General features: G+C 33.5%; 1 protein-coding gene across 3 annotated transcripts in view; it reads right to left on the reverse strand.

Moving 5' to 3' along the window:
- Positions 1-18,864, reverse strand: part of LOC126855054 (diacylglycerol O-acyltransferase 1) — an 89,910-nt gene extending 71,046 nt beyond the window's left edge. Inside the window, exons 1-2 of one of the 3 annotated variants that reach the window (XM_050602402.1) lie at positions 18,782-18,864; positions 18,478-18,609 (exon numbers count right to left, since the gene is read on the reverse strand). In XM_050602402.1, coding sequence (XP_050458359.1) covers positions 18,478-18,482 — 5 coding nt within the window. In that variant the 5' untranslated portion in view covers positions 18,483-18,609; positions 18,782-18,864. Of the gene's footprint in view, positions 1-12,158; positions 12,589-18,477; positions 18,666-18,781 lie in introns of those variants that run through there. The other 2 variants (XM_050602401.1, XM_050602400.1) reach the window with 2 other exon arrangements.
- Between the last annotated feature and the right edge of the window lie 567 nt (positions 18,865-19,431).

Genomic DNA, 19,431 nt, shown 5'->3' on the forward strand with positions numbered 1-19,431 from the left:
CGAATGATACTGCGGTAAATCGATTATATAATGGAGAACAAAAGGATCATCAAGGCGAAAGTTCTATCTCTCCTTGTATTCAGTCGTAGTTAATATTCTTTATCGTAACATTACTTTTTCGCAAGATTATTTGCAAAACTGGAAAATATCTTATTTTAATAAAAAAAGTATATATCTTTTCTCATGTTGTTAACAGTGGATATTACTATAGCATTGTGAGTGTGGTGAGTGAAATCTTGAAATGTTTCTAAGCAGTTTAGAAAAAGTCATAGTCTTTGCAACAAATATATTTTCATAAGTAAATCCATTTTTAAAGAATTCAAGAGAAAGAGAAAGAGAGAATTCATGTATTTTTTTAAAATTAATTTCTGCATCAACAATGATAAATAAAACTATTTCCAAATAACTCGCGAATAAAATTTGCGGTGGATGTAACTTTTGTAATATGTATATCCAAAAAAAAAAATGAATCTCGTATCAAACGATACGACTTTGCCGACTTCTCGATTGGCTCTTACTTCGTGACCACTAGTATCACGCTGTCATCGAGATAGATCTCGAGAAGCTTCTATATCGCTTTTATGGAAGAACCTCGTCTTAAGTATTTACATGAAAGATCCTAGCAGAACCCAAGGCGTAGGCGATAAGATGTATCCTTGAGACCTTGTCACCTTGGAACTTCGGAAGACCAGAAACTCCCAACCGAAAAGCCATGAAATTGAATTTATATCCTTCAAGATACTACAATTTAACTTCTAAATCGTATAAATACCTCAAAATATTGCGAAAACGCAAATGCAAATTACGCAACCCTCCCCATTTAAGATCTTTTTAAAAAGCAAATGCAAATTACGATTTTAAATGTAATGGGAAATGCACGTCATTCTAGTAAAATAAAAAAAAATCTGACACGCTTCTTTTATTATTTTAATTTGTAATTATCCAAGCTCTAGCGTTTAAGTTTGTTGTTAATATTGTAAATTTCCACAATAATCGCGTCGCAAGAATGACGATGCAATTTGTCTAGCAAAAGAATTCCGTCGGTTTTGCGTACAAAATGTAACAGACGAAGGTTATATATCGCCCCACCGTAATTACCCGCAGCCACCCTCAGGAGTGTGGTTTCTGCGTGTATTCAGCAGCATCGTCGCGCCTCTCCTCCCCCATAACGGCTCACCTAATAAACCCTCTCGACCTGTGCGCCGTAACTATTACTCAGAATTTATGGCAGATCGCGATAATTAATAGAGCCGCGATAGAAACGGCGGCTTGTGCACGAAGAGCTATCTCTCACGCTTCTATTGGGACAGCATAGCGAACAGAACGTGACGTTATAAAAATTCCATATGCATGAGAAGGACGAGTATATTTGATATTTTTAAAATGTTTCGTCTGGCATCTTTGAAAAATGTGAGTTACAGTCATCAATGTGATCTTTCGACTTTGTCACTCGGTTTGCAAAACACGATAAGTCATATGAGATAAACTCGATACAATATCATAAACGCTGAAGTAACTATAATAACATTTCATTATACTCCAATTGATATCGCGTTGGAAATACATTTGCAAAGTTCTTAGTTTATAGACATTTTACTTTTTTCTTCTTTTTCTCTGCTTTTCTTTTACTATTATAACACGTTATTATTTTCTATATTGATAAATTAGAGTCGACAATGTCGCCTTGTCATGTCGAGGGAACCACGCTTGAAGTTACATGCGCTCTCGGATGATTTATCGCGATTGTCGACGGCACTTTTTAGACGAAGGTCGAGTGGCATGGTCCGTGGGATAAGTTGCAATATCATACTTCAGTCCACTTTCTGAACAAACCGCAGTCATGAAAGAGCAAAAAAGATCAACTAAGTTGTCGTTGCTATTCCGAAACTGAGAGACGCTCTCCCAAAGCGCGCGTCACTTTCTTGCCGTTTCGAAGCAAATCGCTTCCGCTTTCTTACGGTGGACATATTGCAGGTCGCGCAAAAAGTTCTTCTTAAGCGAAACTTCCGCTAACGCGATGAGTTTTCGGCACGTAGTCGCCGCGTCGCTACATCCCTTGATCATCGACACCGTGTCCGTGCGCGTAACTTCGGCGTCAAGTTTTTTTGCCTGTAACATCCGACGAGAATCCAGTTTTTCTCATCCGCGCCGAACGTGACTTCGGTCCGATTCGCGGATTTAATTGAATTCTGAGTTATGATCGCTAATGCATCCCAGTGACAATTGATTTCGCCAATTGATGTTGACGTTTTTTTGTATGACAAATTTCAAATTTTGTCATTTTTTAAATTGCTAATGCGGATTCTCATCGAAAAAAATTAAGAGTCATAATTTCGCCACCAACGCAATTTGCCACCAAATCATTACCAGCCTGTATTATTACATCCTAGTTGTAAATTTCCGTTGGAAATGGTATTCATATTTTTCTTTTTTTGACATTTCTGTTAAAGACTTTAATGGAAACATGGGCTATCGCCATCAAACGTGCAAATTACTCTGAAAGTTTGTCCGCGACCAAAAATAGTGAGAAAAAAAATCAAACAAGCAAACGCGGGTCACGACCGATAAAACCGTGACAATTTTCAAATAGAATTATTTACAGCGCCTGAAACAAAAATCGTGTTTATTCGAAACTCGCATTCTATTGAAAAATGCAAACCCACGCTCGCGGATAGATTTTAAACAAAATAAAAGAAGCCGCACGCAAAAAATCTCATTGGTATCCTCGTCGCGTGCTCTGATTCAAAAATATGACGATTGTTATTCCTCTGTCTGATAAAATGGATACTCACAAAGTTTGTCCGGCGGAAAAATCCCTCCGCAATGAACATAAAAATGAGACCGAAGAATAAAAAAAAAAAAAGAAATGAGGATAATCGACATGTGACGGTCGAACGAAATGAAATAAAGGGGAAAACGCGTTTTCACATCGGAAAATGTCCAAAACATGGTTAATGTTTCCATATAATTATTCAAGCGTATTGTCGCAGCTACAAAACATAATTAAATCAGAATACATTTTCGCGTCGAGGAGATATGCAGCTGTCCATCATCGGCATTTTCGCTATCCGACCAATATTTTTCCGAATGATCGACATTACGTGTTACTTTTCGAATGTACTTTATTGGAAATTATGAACGAAATGATTAGTACTGCAAATGACTAAATTAAATTGCAAATATTTCTCTCTAGAATAGGAAATGATAAATATTTAAAAAAAAAACATTAAATGTGCACAAGTTTTAAATATAACAATTAAGATTCCAATATGTTTTAGTTTATTTTTAGAGTTCATGATAAATTAAACAAAAAAATAGCTCAGAACAAAATGAGATGCAGCGAGAACTTGACGGCTCAGTTGAGCCATTTTTTTTGTTCAATGGCCAGAATTATTAGTTTAATTTATTAAGAACTCTATATATATATACATAGAATTATTAAGAATAAAGATAAACTTTTAACAATTAATGATTTTTCACGAAATGAGAGCTAGCTTCACATACATAAGATTCCAATATTTTATAATAGATTCTCATTTTTTTCGTTTTTATGAAAGTGTACCATAATTTATTAATATAATTATCGATTTATTTAATTACTTGTTCATCAGAATTGTCCAGACAGATACGCAATACCTCGCTACTATATAATAACAATGTGTGTGTCCGACTGTACATCTATCTGTGCAATAATTATTCAGCGTATCACGGATGACTAATGTCCCACGTTATACCGAGTTGCATAAATTATTCCGAGATTTGGACAGACTTATATTCAACGTCTGATTTTCCAACATTATAGAATATCGTGCCATAAAATTAAAAGAATATTATTTTCTCCCAAAAGACTAACATATTTGTATACAAAATATTATTTTTCCATCGTACAATATATTCCGATCTTTTTTGTTCTATTTCTTTCATTCGTTCCTGATACTACTCGTATTTCATCTACATATTTTTTTGCAGCGTAATACAATAATCATTGTATTCAGGACAGATTAAATTAAATAGTAAATGAAAAAACAGAACATGAAACATTAAACATCTAGACAAATAAATAATTAAAAATAATTAAAAATAATTAAAAAATTAAAATTCATTCGCAAACTATGTGAAAAATTCAAAGATACAGATTCCAAACAACTCGTATATATATATTGACAAAGACATTCGTAACGTTATTTGATAATAATTCAACTCCATTATTGATTTCTTTGTCTCGACGTAATGCCTCGTCTCTCATTTTCTTCAAATTACTCAAAATAAAAATGTATACATCTCTCATCTGATCATCGTTCAAATTTTACCATGCATATAAGTTAGTCAAAGTTTTCACTTGAAAATTATGTATTTCGTACGAATCAGCCGTTAGAATGGACGCACTTCTGCGAAGGATAAAAGTGCCGAATCTTTTGCTTCCGGGTTGATCAGAGAATCATCCTGACAAAAAAAGAAACGCCACTCGTGCCGCTCTTCTTCTTTTTTCTCTTTCTCTCTTTTTCTTTCTTTTTCTACGGGGAGAAACGGCGAAAAGTAGTTCTTCGTGCCGAGGAATAAGAAGAAACAACTGATGGGAAGGGTAAAATGGAAGAATAGCACCTTGTGTCAGGACTTTCCTTGTCGGGTGGTATTTTCCTCGCGGATCTTACGAGAGACACCGGAAGGCCTCGTGAATATTTAAACGATAGACGGATATACATATATTACCGATGTAATGAGGAGAGGATCCCTCCCACTACAACATCCGGTTAGCGAATCGGAGAGGCAAATGGAAATAAAAGAGAATAAGAGAGAAGAATAAGAAGAACGGCGCTCTTACAGAAGAATATTCTAAATGATTCATGAAGAGAAATTAAATGGTGCTTTAAACAGATTTTCTTCGCTTTCGTTCACCTCGACTCTGCACGACTCTCCTTCATCCGCATCTTTGGCGACCTACGGCATCGATTACCTATCATTTCCTTCTGTCTACTTTTTGATTCATTTCTCGTCTTATCGCTCATTCCACCTTCATGCTATCCCACGATTTTTCCCTTTCTTTCTCCGTCTGCTTATCCGCCTATCCATCTATCTATTTATCTCGCTTGTTTGCCCGTCCATCTATCTGTCTCTTATTTTATTCTCTCTCGCTTCTTTCGCGACAAACCATTTTATCGCTATTTTTCTCTCGCTGACGACATTTCTACTTGATATTGCATTCCGGGGATTCATCAAAATTTTCTCGCCTGTCTCGCAAACGGAATTCGCATAAACCGGACAAGCGTTAAAGAAGCTAATTTAAGCTCGGTCGTGACACAGCCACTAAATTTTCCTTTTCGTCTTTTTGCAAAACCACGCGGCAACTTCGTCACTTCCAACCGTTGCAGTCCTGGTCAGACTAAATTGCATTTCTTTTGATTACACCATTACAAACTACATATAATTACAAATTTCGGTACTGTGAAATATCGGTCGTTCCAAATCGTTTTAAATCATATATATCTACGTAAAATATTTAATCGTCTTGCTTTAAATAAACTAAAGTAGCGATAAATAATTTATAATATAATATAACATGAAACGATAGCGCTTTATGTGCGAGATTTCTATATATTTTTAAATATTATTTTAAATTCTTTCAAAAATTGTGGAAAGTTTTAAAATTTCTAACATATGAATCTACCATATGATAATCAACAAAATATATATCTTTCATCCGGCACATCTCATCTTTGCGGCGATTAGCAGAACAAGAGCTCCAAGCCGATGATGTGTTTTTTATCGCCAAAAAACCACAACCCTTCCTAATCCAGACACTCCGACGTTCCGTCCCTTCCGCCAGCGTAATCGCTACCATTGTTCTTCCGCCTGATTTCGTGCGCGAAATCCGCCATTACTACCTACTATCTTGCCGTGAAAATGATCCACTGTGCCGGAGGGGAACAGAGGAAAAGAAAGAACGATAAAAATTATGAGGCAGTAGCACACTGGAGGAAAAGGATTGCGGGATTGACAGCACAATACCGTTAATCCTCATCCATTTCGAAGGCGCTACGCGAGACCGTTCTCTATACCACATAGGTTCGCAAGAGAGATTAAAAGTTTTTGCCGAACTCGACGAAATGCAAAAAAGTAGCAACGGAGGAGAAAACAGACAGCAGATAGACGAGAAGCAAAAATCTGCTGCGACGGACTAAACGTTAAAGCAGAAATTTGTCGCCCGTTGCGGAGATGACGTGGCTTAAGGATTTATTAAGAGGCTTTTTGCCAGAAAACCACCCACACCAGATTCAACGCATATAGAGCTAATTCTTGCGAGTATTTGTTAGTATTGATACAGGCAATAACGCAACTAGCAGCCTAGCGTAAATTAAAATTTAAAAGCAAGATTCTCTCTCTTTTGCCTAAATGATCTGTTAATCGATTAAAGAACGATATGCCAAAACTTCATTATATCGCAAAAAATAAATATTTAAAGAATTTCAATATTTTGTGATATATATTATTAGTGAAGAATTGTTTTTTTTTTAAGTAATTTTTTCAAATATTTAAAAAAAAGATATATTAACTAAATACAAATTAATTTATACAAATTCTTTAGATATAACATTCGAGTTCATTAATCTTTCCCCTTGATAGGCAAAGCAAAAGATCCTAATTTGTATCTTGTTTTTGTAATCAGTAATCAATTGTTGCTTCACTGAATAAGCATTACAACGCAGTTAAACAATGCATCGATAAACTTAGCGGCGTTTCCTTTAACGACAAAAGGCGAAAGCGAATCGTCGAATCAGATGGGCAAACACGTCCTGAATACTCGCACTCCAAATGGGCACCGAGAATGGGAGAGATCGGAAACTCTCCGAAATCAATCTCAGGCATTCCGGAAATACACTATAAAGCCGCCCCCGTCCCGTCCTTCTCACGTTGTGTCTCTCCATACCCTTCGTCACACACGTGGAAAGAAAACGAAAATTCGATGCTGCCCGACTGCATCCATCGCGCATCTAATTACAAATACGCGAAAACAAGAGAAGCGCTCGACAAACACGCCGTGAGTAAATATAAAGATCGTTTGTGCGAGGATTCGTCGGAATAAAGAGCGGGTCTCGGGAAGAATAAAGGAAAGCGCGCCTCAAGATAGAAAAGAAGCTGCGACGCGGCAAGGTAAAAGAGACTCGCCATTTTCGAGAACAAGAAACTCTTGTTTGCAAGTCATTATACCATGTCGGAGGGGTAGTTTTTATTCTTGTCTTACTCTTTTCCCCGTCTTACTAAGCGTCGCGGTGAACAGAACATATGTACACGTAAGAAGACACAGCTAAAACTTGGGGCAATAACAAAATATTTTTTAAAAATAAAACAAGAATATAAAATTTGTTATAGTTAATTTCATTACGATACATATTAAAATAAATATGTATCATATATATATATGTAAATGAAATTAACTTTCATTTTACTTTCATAATAAATATTTTTTCTATCCATTGAAATATTTTTCAATAAAAACAATATTAGAATTATATGCTCGTTATTTTCATCCCACACATATTAATAATTTTCATATATCGTTATTTAAATCACTCCGCAATTCTTCAATAATACAATATTTTTCCCCTTACCTATAATAAATGATAAATAATTAATCATGTGTATATTAAATGTTTTCTTTTTGTAATATTATATGTGTGCTTTTCATTTTACAATGCAATGTGAATAAATCCTATAGTTCTCATAGCTACTAACTCATGTTTAAAAAATTAATATATTCCACATTTATCTCCAACTCACTTTTATGACATTTTTATTACATGCAAGAAAGATAAATATATATATATATTGTCATTAAAGTGTCATTACAATTCTGTATTCTCTTTCACAATATAATTCAACGTTACTGTTCCATTAATGTGCATTAAGCAAGCGATTTCATGTCGACACAAAATCGGTATATTCTAGCAATGCAGATTATCAACGCACACACGTATTCTCTACTTCCAGTCAAATCATGAATGGCCCATCAATTTGTTAGGTTCCATTACAAGTGGAATGTTCGGTTGAACGGAAACGCACTTGATAATAGAGCAATTGCATTCCTGAATCCATATAGTTGCATAAGAAATTTGTAATACAAAAATTCATTTAATTCCAGTAAGAAATATTTTCATGAACAAAAGAGAGATTATATATTAAATTATAATATAGCATTAATTAAATCTCAGTAAAATTACAACATTGATAATCGAACAAAAGCAAAACTTGAATTATAACAAAATTTTATCAGTATCAAACATTAAATCAGAAATAAGTATAATTAAAAAACTATATGTAAGTCTATATTTAATTCGATCCTTTTATAAAATCATTCTCATTATGGGATCCAAGATTCAGAAAAATAATCAGTAACAACAAGCATTCATAAAAAGTAATGCAAAATCGTAAACTAAATTTTATATGATTACTGTTGTTTTGCAAAAGAAAAATTGACGTATTATCGAGTGCATATGACGCGAAGATCGGAGAGAAAAAGCTTAACGACAACATCACGTCAGAGTGATTTTGCCGCGTCACCCGAATTAACATTTTAATTAACGGCACGGGAAAGTGACGTTCCAGCGCGCATAGCTCGCTTTACGTTCCACTTTATGGAAACCGCCAGTGGTTCCGGAAGTCTGAGAAGAGTGACGACTACCTCACGAAGGAGTTTCTGAGGCATCGAAGCAAAACCTCGGCACAACCCAGAGCTTAATTAGGCGCACCGAGGCGCACGGAGGCGTTTAATTTGTTCGTGCATTCGCGTGATCGAAAGTTCATAGTCCTTAACCTTGACCTATGATTTCGCAGTTTCTAATGAATGAGAATGACCTCGAATATATTTTGAATCATTAATTCACACATTGATAATCGTGACATAAAATTATCAGGTTATTTATGTAATTTTTATTTTGCTTCGATAACGCGCGCATAAATTTGTGTACTGCTATAAATATATAAGCACCAAGCTTAATGTTTTTCCATTTAACATCTATAGTCATTATTTGAATTATTCGCAAAATTAATTAATGAAAGTAGTGAGTTCTACATATGGGAATTGTGTGACACTAATATTTCAAAAAAAAAAATGTGCTTAGTAATAAAATTTTCATATTGTTGTAAAAAAAAGTCCCCTTGCAAAATTCATTGTTGCATGGTTATTTTATATAAATATTTTATACGAATAATTGAATAAAACATTTTACAAAATGACAATTTTTTATTTTATCAGTAAAAATCTATTCAAACTTGTACCATTTGATTTTAATTTGTTAAAAATAAATGTTTTACTGTGCAATGTAGCATTTAAAAAAGTATTTATTTGTTTTCAAGCGAGCAGTAGTTAGCCTTGCAGATATTTTTATGGCATTATTGAATTATAGTTAAAATAATATCGTATACTCTCTCTCGTGAGATAGAAATACGCGTGATAAATGATTGCTCTAAAATATTAATATTAAGAAAATTATTCGATCCAATTAACATTGAAAGATAAAAGATAATATAATATAGAGACATTTTCTTTTAATTTATTGAGAAAATAAATTACTTTATAAAAAAAGAGAGAAAAAGAATTTTTATAATTTTAAATAATATCTAATATCTCGCAAAATCAATCATTCTACATAAACTAGATTTCTTCGATGTTATATGCCACGAAGATGTTATAAATATACTGAATTATTGGAAATTGGAGCTTGTCGATCAAACCATGCAAAACATATTTTTTTATAAGTCTGTTTTTTATTAATTCCGAGTCACGTGTCACACGTTTTAAATATAAAAATGAAGATTTCTCGACTCTATAAATTAAGATTCTATTAAAACTGATATTTTTAGCTGCGTCAATTTTTAACTTCTTGCAAAACTCAAAAAATATCGGAGTTTCAATTACATCTTGATGTCAACAAATATTTTAACTAATTGATGTTTGAATTTTAAGTAATTGATGTGACAAAGATAAATAATATATAATAAATTAATTTATCTTTAATATAAGTTATTAAAAAGTTTATAAAAATAATCAAATGCAAGTAAAGTAGTTTCAAAAATTTATGGAGTTTCATATTATAATTTGTCTCATGTTTTGCATATACTCTTATTTGCAAACGTCATAACAATCAAATTAAAATATATTTCGTGAGATTAAATTTTGCATTTCTCCCATGACCATTTCCCCCAAGTTTCTCGAATTCGATCAATCTCGTTAAAGATTGATTTATATTCAAAGTTGTAAGCATAATGTAATCGAACTCTAACTCGACTTTGTTGATAGACATTTGGACAGAATAGAATAGATCGTTTCGATGTTAAACTCTGAAATAGCAAGAAGTATGCATTAATTATATGCAATCGAAACGAATCTTAATCCAGTTTGACAATAGAGCAAACTTTTGAAATGTCAGAATATTGTTTACATTATGAACTAAATGATCGATACTCCGTATATCTAGAAATACATATCTAATTTTATATTAATAGTTTAATAGTATTATAAATAGTTTCGAGACGCTATCAAAACAAGTTTAATGCAATGCTATTTCTTGAAGTGACATAAGGTCAACTGCATAGTGCATAAACACTTAAACAAAACTATGATCTATAATCGATCGATATTATTATGCATACATAAGGATAAATATATATGTGTGTGTGTGTGTGTGTGTGTGTGTGTGTGTGTGTGTGTGTGTGTGTGTGTGTGTGTGTGTGTGTGTGTGTGTGTGTGTGTGTGTGTCATACGTTTTTACCGCAAGCGAGAATTAATAAGATATTGTAATTTTAAATGTACAAAAAAAAATAAAACATGTTGCATTGCATTTAACATTTAACTTTTATAACTTCTATAAGTATTTTATTCTCATGTATAATTTTCACGAAATATTATTTTATGTTAATTATATTATTTTCTAATATATACACGCACATGTACGGTTTAAATAATCTTTTCAAAATTAACATGATAAATCATTTAAATAATATTTAAATTTATTATATAAACTGTAAACACTATATGTAAATAAGACATCACTGACGATGGATTGATATCGTTCTGATGTTATGACGTTAACATAAAAGATAGATATTTAATAAATTGTTATTATGCATAAATTATACGCAATTTATATCCATATGCAATTTTTTACGCAATATTTGTATATTCCATAAGACAAACAGTCAATTAATGAAATTTCCGCTTTTGTAAATACTTAAAATATTTAAATTCTCGGCTCTATATCAAGCAAAATATTTACCGATATCATGTTAATGACGTAAACACGCCTGTTCACAATTAAACTTTCCGTCAAATTTGTATTCATTAATATATCTCTTCAATAAATCATTACATATGTAATGTTTAATATATTAAAATTTAATTTTTTGAAGAAAAAAGATATCCTTTCTAGAAATTTATATACGCACTATAAAAAATTCAAATATAGTACTAAGAATAAATTATACGCGCAATATATGTTAATCTAAAATGATATTTAAATTATTTAAGTTATTAAGATATTTAAATTAAAAATAATATTTATGTACATTAACGAAACGTTATGTCATTGCATTGAACATAAAGATTTCTGCGAGTAATATATTCTATGACATTGCCATTCATTTCTCTAATATGGATACACGCACCTGTCCAGAGTTCATTATTTCGCAATCAGCTCGTAAGAGATATCCATGCGTGTCGTGAAACGAGCTGTAGTTCGACCGCACTCTGAGGTGCCAGGCAGCTGACCTCCGCATCGATTATAACATTCATTGAAGAGAGATGCGGAATGTGAAACGGAACGAGACGGAGCGCGAGCATCAAGAATGGGGTATCCCCTCCCGTTGTATTTCCCCCCGTATACGATACGAAATACGCATGCGCACGTTAAACGAAGTGTGTCTGTTATGTCGTGTGTTTCTCTCCGAGATACTAAAAATTTTACATCCCTATGTATTTGGCGACATCGCGAACATTCGTTCTCACCGTAACCGTGCACAATCGTCATTAGAATCTATATTTGGCTGATAATCGATTCGTCATCGTGCCGAAATGGATACCCCTAATATGCAATGGAAACGCAAGGCACAGGCGCATAAGTGAATAGATATGCGGAACTAGCTGTGTATATCAGTGCGTTACTCACGGCTTGTCAGGCTGCGATCTGCGGACCATCTGTTCCGCTTTTTGGATCTCCTCCGCTCTCGTTACGCTCTTCGTTCTACGCGATCGCATCCGAGAGTCACTGTGCTCGTACTCGGCCGTCATGATGTCGTCGTTTAGACGCGACGTAGAAGAACATATAGAAACACGCGTGTTGTAGCACGACGCAAATTACGTTCGTGGCGTGACAAAGAGAGAGAGAGAGAGAGAGACTCGCGGATGAAAGCGAGAGCCGAACACTTCTGATTCTCCGCCGTCAGTGAGACTTGTGCGCGTAATAACGGCAGTAACGACCACTGATACAGATAACAAGAAAGCTTCCTCCCGACGCGTGAGAGGCGTGCACGCCAAACGTTACGAATGACATGAATTTTAATCTCCGTTCGGACGCGATTCTGTCATGTTCATGACGTGGTTACGATACTACTGTGGAATGTGCGCGAGTTTCTACCTTTTCTCTCTCTCTCTCTCTCTCTCTGTATATATATATATATATATATATATATATATATATATATCTTTCTATTAGATGACTGTTTATCTATGTATTTATCGCTTTCCGGCAGATAACGCTCATCGATGGACTCTTTCCGAGATTGGAGTAAGCCGCATTTGGCTCACGAATCTCGTCAAACATGTGCTAGTCACGTGTACATTTGTCCTTCGAAATCATTCGGAATTAATAAGCAAGTAGTCACGTAGTAATCAAATGGAATCCTATCTTTTTTCAATTCATGAAGTTTAATACAATAAAAATAAAAATAATTATAATAATAATATTTAAATAAGATGAAATTTTTTTATGATATTACAAAAAATTTTATTATTTTGATTTTAAATAAATATGTCTAACTATATATATAGTGTAATCTATCTATAAAGTTATTGTTTACGAATTAGGTTAATTAGATTAGTTAGGTTTACGAATAGTTGTAATTGACTATTCGATATAATGAATGTCTGCCTGAAATGTGAAATCATCTGGAAATAAATTCTTTTAGTTTCTCAAAATCGAATAATGTCCCCCCTCCCCTTCTGGCAATTAAAATAAATAATTACAATATTTATCGTAGTCTGACTTTACAGTCTAACTTTGTATTTTAATTTTCATTCTAGTCATTATATAGTCTTTATAGTTTTTTTGACCTAATTTGATAGTGATAAAAAATTGTTACAAACATAGTTTGTTGGAAGACCAACAATAAGATATGACACGTTCGAGATAACATAAAAAAATATATTTTACACATTGAACTTTAAACGATTTTTAAACATTCTGTAAAAGAATGCAGCCAATATGATACTTCATATCTGTATAGTATAAAATTGCTGCTATAATATATCTTATATATTGTATTTATATTTTAAAAAATTGTCACTTTAAAAAAAATAATAAGAATAAATGTTATTAACAACTAATTACGAATCATTCGATCAAGTTCTAATGTTCAAGAGAATATGATCCCTCTGTATGCCATCACAGCTTGTACTACGACAGAAACAACACAGGTCTAATTTCATCGTATCATTCGCAGACACCCAGTTTCATATTACGATTGAATTACAAAGTTGGCCAGTCGTCGGTCATTGCTAAATCAAACATTTCGACAGCGACACATCCCAAGCGATAAAGTCGACGACGAGGTAATCACTGTGTCGTTACTTACATTAAGATTTCAGATAGCGCAGTGCTGTCACTTCATCGCGGAACTTCGATTTCGGGTAACTTCTGACTCTCCGGATCTCCAAAGTTCGGAGCAAATAAAGCCTGAACCCCGAACACGTGAGACAATTTCGCGAATCGGTCGCTGGAAGGTATCGTCAAGCCGAACGAAACGAGGAACCCCGAGCTAATTAAAGTACACATGCGGCGCAGGGTGCTGAGAGCCGCAAAGATCCTTGGGAGATGTATGAGGGATCTACCCTACGTAGATTGCGAGCTTACGGAGCGATGACGCGTACGAGTTTCCACGATCCGTTATTACACGAAGACGTGATATGCTCCGAACTGAAGCCAATTTTTTCCTCGAAAGAAATCAAAATCCCGCACCTTTCAAAGATATATAGGATGACCCGTACAATTTTTTAATTTAATTTTTTTTTTATTTTACTCCATTTCAATACGCGTCGATTAATAAAATAATTAAAAGAATTCTCCAAAGATATACGTTAATATCTTTTAAATTCTCCAAAAAATTATTCAAAGATATTAACGTTATCGATAATTAGGTACGTAAATATAAGAAAAATAGAGAATGTATAACGAACAATATTCTTTTTCTCACTTCTGACATTTTTTTAAAATGTAATAAAATTTTTAATTATTCTTAAGTAAAATATAAAGTCGTTAGAAACTTATCAATTTATTTTACGATATTAACTCGATGAGATATTGACTTCATACATATATTTACGTTTCCTGACCTAGTTCCAATCCAATTGCAGAACAAATACTAATCTTGTTCAGACCTTTAATATTCCAGTAGTATTCCATCGACCGCGAAGTAACAAGTAAACATTCGCCCGATGGTAAACTACTTGGCGTAATCTTCATGTAAGGAAAAACAGAATAGTCGCGTATTTACCCCTACATCCTCGGCAAATTTACCCGAAAACTCGTGTGGTTGAAAATCGCGTTTATACGAAACCTCGGGAGAGCAGATTGGCACGTACCAGCAGTACAATCTCTAGCTTGCCATTCCGCTTCGCGTACTATTGGCGGTCATCAAAGTTCAAGATTATTGTAAAATGTAAACTATTGTAAATGCGAACGCTATTTTCCTTCTCGTAAACGTTTGCCATATCCAAAGACTGTTTCCATTTTAGACTGACACTAAACTTCACTCTTTCTCTTTCTCTGTCTATACTATCAATATTATACTCATTATCAAATTGACACTTTGTTTTTATAATTTGACAAAGGTAAGAAGATACTCGTCTATCTGCATATCTATTTCAAATCATCCAATCTCATCTTGATTCTTTTAAATGAATATTTTTGCTCTTTCAAAAATTTATTTTTCTTAAAATGTGTTTTTATCGAACGATACATTTATATTGAAAAATACATTTGTACGATATGAATAAATAATAAATTGTATGACTTTTTATCTTGAAATGGATTTAACTTTTCAGCCGACTGTATTATATAACTTTGCCGCACTTCATTTCAACGTAATCGGGGTATCTTTTTCGCCAGTAATGTAACTTCGCGAATTAAATTTTGCGAATTCGAGACGACCGTGCGTTTACCGACGCATTCCGCAGGAATTTCGCAAACAATTCCGTATACGAGTGAGAAACGCTCTTGCCCTGCGGGACCGGAAGCGGACGAATCGACACGTAGCAATATTACATCGCACGTTTATACTCGTTCGTCGACGCTTTTCAACGCAAACTCATGTGCATTCCGCGTGCAGTCGTTCGGACCGCGATAGGGAAAATGCGGTGGGAAGAAAAGCTTGCGCAAGTCGTTTGTGAACTCCCTTTATAGCCAACCGCGAATATACGGGACGCTATGGCGAACGCGTTACACCGCATACGCAGTTACACATTTGCCGGGGTAGATATCTGTCGAGCCAACCCTCGCAAGTTCAGGGGATTTGAGAGCAACGCTCTTGTATGCTGTTGCATCTCCCACACCCAGAGGCACCTTTTAACGGGCGTTTCAGGAGTCCGTGGAATAGGATATTTCACTGTTGCTGGTATCTGGGGGCTCATCAGGATCTATCATTTATGGTCGAATTTTCGAGCACTCTGGCCATACACGCACATTGCTTTATGTGCCATACGAGACCGTTGAAGATTTTATTATCGGATGACTCTCGATAGCGAGTCTCCGATACTTAGTCAGAAGCTTTTGTTATCGACTTGATACATAATACAAGACATGAAAGAGAACACGAGGGAAGTGAATCTATGAATAATAAATCGCTTTATAATATTTTTATAATTATTACAGAATAATATTTAAAGTCATGACTCATTTATTTCAATCGTTTCTAAATCGTCAATCGCCTCGTTATGTCAGATCGCTTATATTTCTACGAATCTTTTTGCAACACATTTTCGACGAGGTAATTTCATGATTCTATAGTAATTTCGCGAATGATTAGTTGATTCTTGTCAGAAGGCACGGAACATTAAAATTGTAAATCTCGTAACTGCATAAAAAAAAAAATTGTACGGCAAGATATTAAATCTCGCAAATTGTGCCAATATTTGTAGATGTAAATTTGCGCGGACTGACGAACAAATGATTAAACAATACGAATCGCGTTAATTTAAAAAAGAGATCAGAATTTCTTTTCCGCACAGTTTGAATTTTATAGCTAAAGCGTTCGCTCGTTGTAAAAGACAAATAACAATCCTTTCATTGAAACAATAAGAGTATTTTATTGGCAGTTTTTTTTTTTTGCATGACATGTAATGTAATAGATAAATATAAATATCACAATATTCTAAATTAATTTATTCATCTTTTAACAGATAATAAATAAATTTGCTGAAACTTACGTTCATTATCAGGAAATTTACCGCATCTCAAATTTGTTTTAAAAAAACAACTAAAGATAAAAAAAAAATTGAGGAGATAAAAATATTGTATCATCTACACTAATTCGATTTTCTAATTTTTTTCGAGCAAAAGCGCGATGACCATCTCATTAAACTACATCATACAATGATCTTGATGAGTTGGAAAGTTGATCGAGCTCCTACGGGATTATTTTGAGCGTTTATAATCGATTGCTCGCGCGAAAATGGCGTTAACGAGATGTCTTGTCACGTACCTACATTAGTTTCATAAAAGAATCTATAGATACAAAAAAGCTCTTTGTACGCCTGCCCGAGCTTAATATAACCTTGTAGTGTCATATAGATCGGTCGTAATGATCGAAAGATATCACGAGAATCGCAAATTACCGCAGTAAAGGCAAGCGTACATCAAGAAAATCAATCCGGGTTATGGTTTCCGCAAATGAACGATAATTTTATTCGTTTGACGCTATTTCAAAATTTGATATATCACGACGTGAATGTTTAAAATCTCCGATAGTTTATTGCGATCAATTTTATTTATTGAATAATATTTTATCAATAAGTTTTATTAAATATAAATATGGAAACATGAAAGACCAAAACAAAAACAAATTATTATGTCATTCTTTCTAATAATATTACAAAAAAATAACCAATTAATATTTCGAAATAGTAAACTAGAGTGTGTGTGTTTCTATACTTTTAATCTTAAATTTATTAATCCTTATAATTTAAAAGAAACTTTAAATAACAGCTTTATACTGTACAAAAAAAAAAAAAACATTAATAATCCGTAAAGTTTGCGATATAAATAATCCGTAAAATTATTCACTTTCAGTTTTATCTGATAATATATACGATTTGAACACGGAACATTTAATAATATATATATACGATTGTCGTCTGACGACGAATAAATGCGCGCGGAGAGTGCACCTCCCTCTTAAAATATGATGCAATATATCCCAAGAAAAAAATGGCAAATATCCGTCAATGTCTAGCGACTTTTGCAGAACATCGAGTTGCATTCCTTATTGTCTTATAGTCATGTGTCAGTCGTCTCCGTAAGGGACGACCGGCTGAACTTTAACAGAGCAAGAGTAAGCTTGGAAACTTTCGCAATATTGGTCGAACCGCCACCATCCCCGGGATTATTGCCCCCTTGTCCCGTAAACCACTCTCGAAGCAAATTCAGTCACCGGGATCCGTACTTCGTATTCAGACAACGTACACCTGAACGACGTGGTATCGTCATCGTCTGTTCGCAAAGGAGCGCTCTCGAGGTCACGTGCCGCGATTAGTATGTCGATGATTAAACTATCATCATAATATCACGTGCACACGAAATATCATGTATTTTACTAGATGTTGTGATCCATTATAATGTTACTAATCAGTTATGATTTCAGTTATAGTTTTCGTTACAATTTATTTTTTTTTCCTTTCCGTCTGCGATATTTTTTCATTGATTTCCAAAATACCCGTGATTTAACAAATTTATTATTAAGAAACATTAATTAAGCAGAAATACAATTATTATAAAATAAATGTATATCTTTATATACGCAATAAGTTCACTTGCTTAGTAATAATAATAAATAAAAAAAGCATTGAAAAAGAAAAAATATATAATATATATTTTATATACATTATATTGCAAATAATGCAAATTAGAAATCACCACAAATTGACAATTGCAATTTGATAACTAAAAAATATAATATTTAAAAATATAAATTAAATAAATTATAAACTTTTCTCACCTCATAATTGCCTCGTTGTTCGATGTTTTTTCATGTTCTTGCTATTCCTTTTTGCCACTCACATATTATTTGCGGAAACACGATTAATTACAGTCATAATAATTAGCAGAATATGACGATCGCACGACATTTCTGATATTGAACGCATACGTGTATTTTATTATGTATAATTATTCGCCGCGATAATACTAATGAATAGTATATTTTCATTTTAAATTAATTATTTCGATCTTAAATTACATATGTTTAAATATATTACAGTTTATATATATATATATATATATATATATATATATATATATACAAATATAATTTGAATATTCGCAGAATATAATTCGAAAATGCGTTATCATTTCACTGATACGGAACGTCTCGCGCCGTTGTCTACTTGCCCGACTCTCGCCACGGAATGCCAAGGCCACGCTATGTAAACAACATCGAGCTCGAAATTTCTTTCACTACATCCCAAAATTCTTCGCGCAGTGTTTATGTTTATATAACTTGTTGTCGTCGTATTGCCCCTTGAAATATAATATGTACAAAATACGTTCTTATTTATATGTTGTTATATGTTTCCTTATCATTCGGTAACTTGAATTAACAGGTAGCGGTGTAAAATACTCCAGTATCGTCGTATTATTTCTTTCGAAATACAACTAATATATATATATATGTTTTCGCACTAATAATAAAATCAAAAAATAAAGATCAAAATAGTCGTTTTAAAATAAAAACTTATATTTTTCGTTAAAAGCGTATATTAACATTGCCGCGATAAGCAACAAATATATTTGCCATTTTCGTGGCATCATCGTAGCTTTGTGCGATGCGTAATTCTCTCGTCGTTTTTTTTTTAAAATATGCTATAAGAATCGCATATGATAACGAGCGCAATGAAATAACGCATTGTCATGTTCTATTGATTAGTATGCGCGATCATAATTAATCGTGTTT

The sequence above is a fragment of the Cataglyphis hispanica genome, chromosome 15, assembly GCF_021464435.1.
Source record: "Cataglyphis hispanica isolate Lineage 1 chromosome 15, ULB_Chis1_1.0, whole genome shotgun sequence".
In the NCBI taxonomy this organism is placed as follows: domain Eukaryota; kingdom Metazoa; phylum Arthropoda; class Insecta; order Hymenoptera; family Formicidae; genus Cataglyphis; species Cataglyphis hispanica.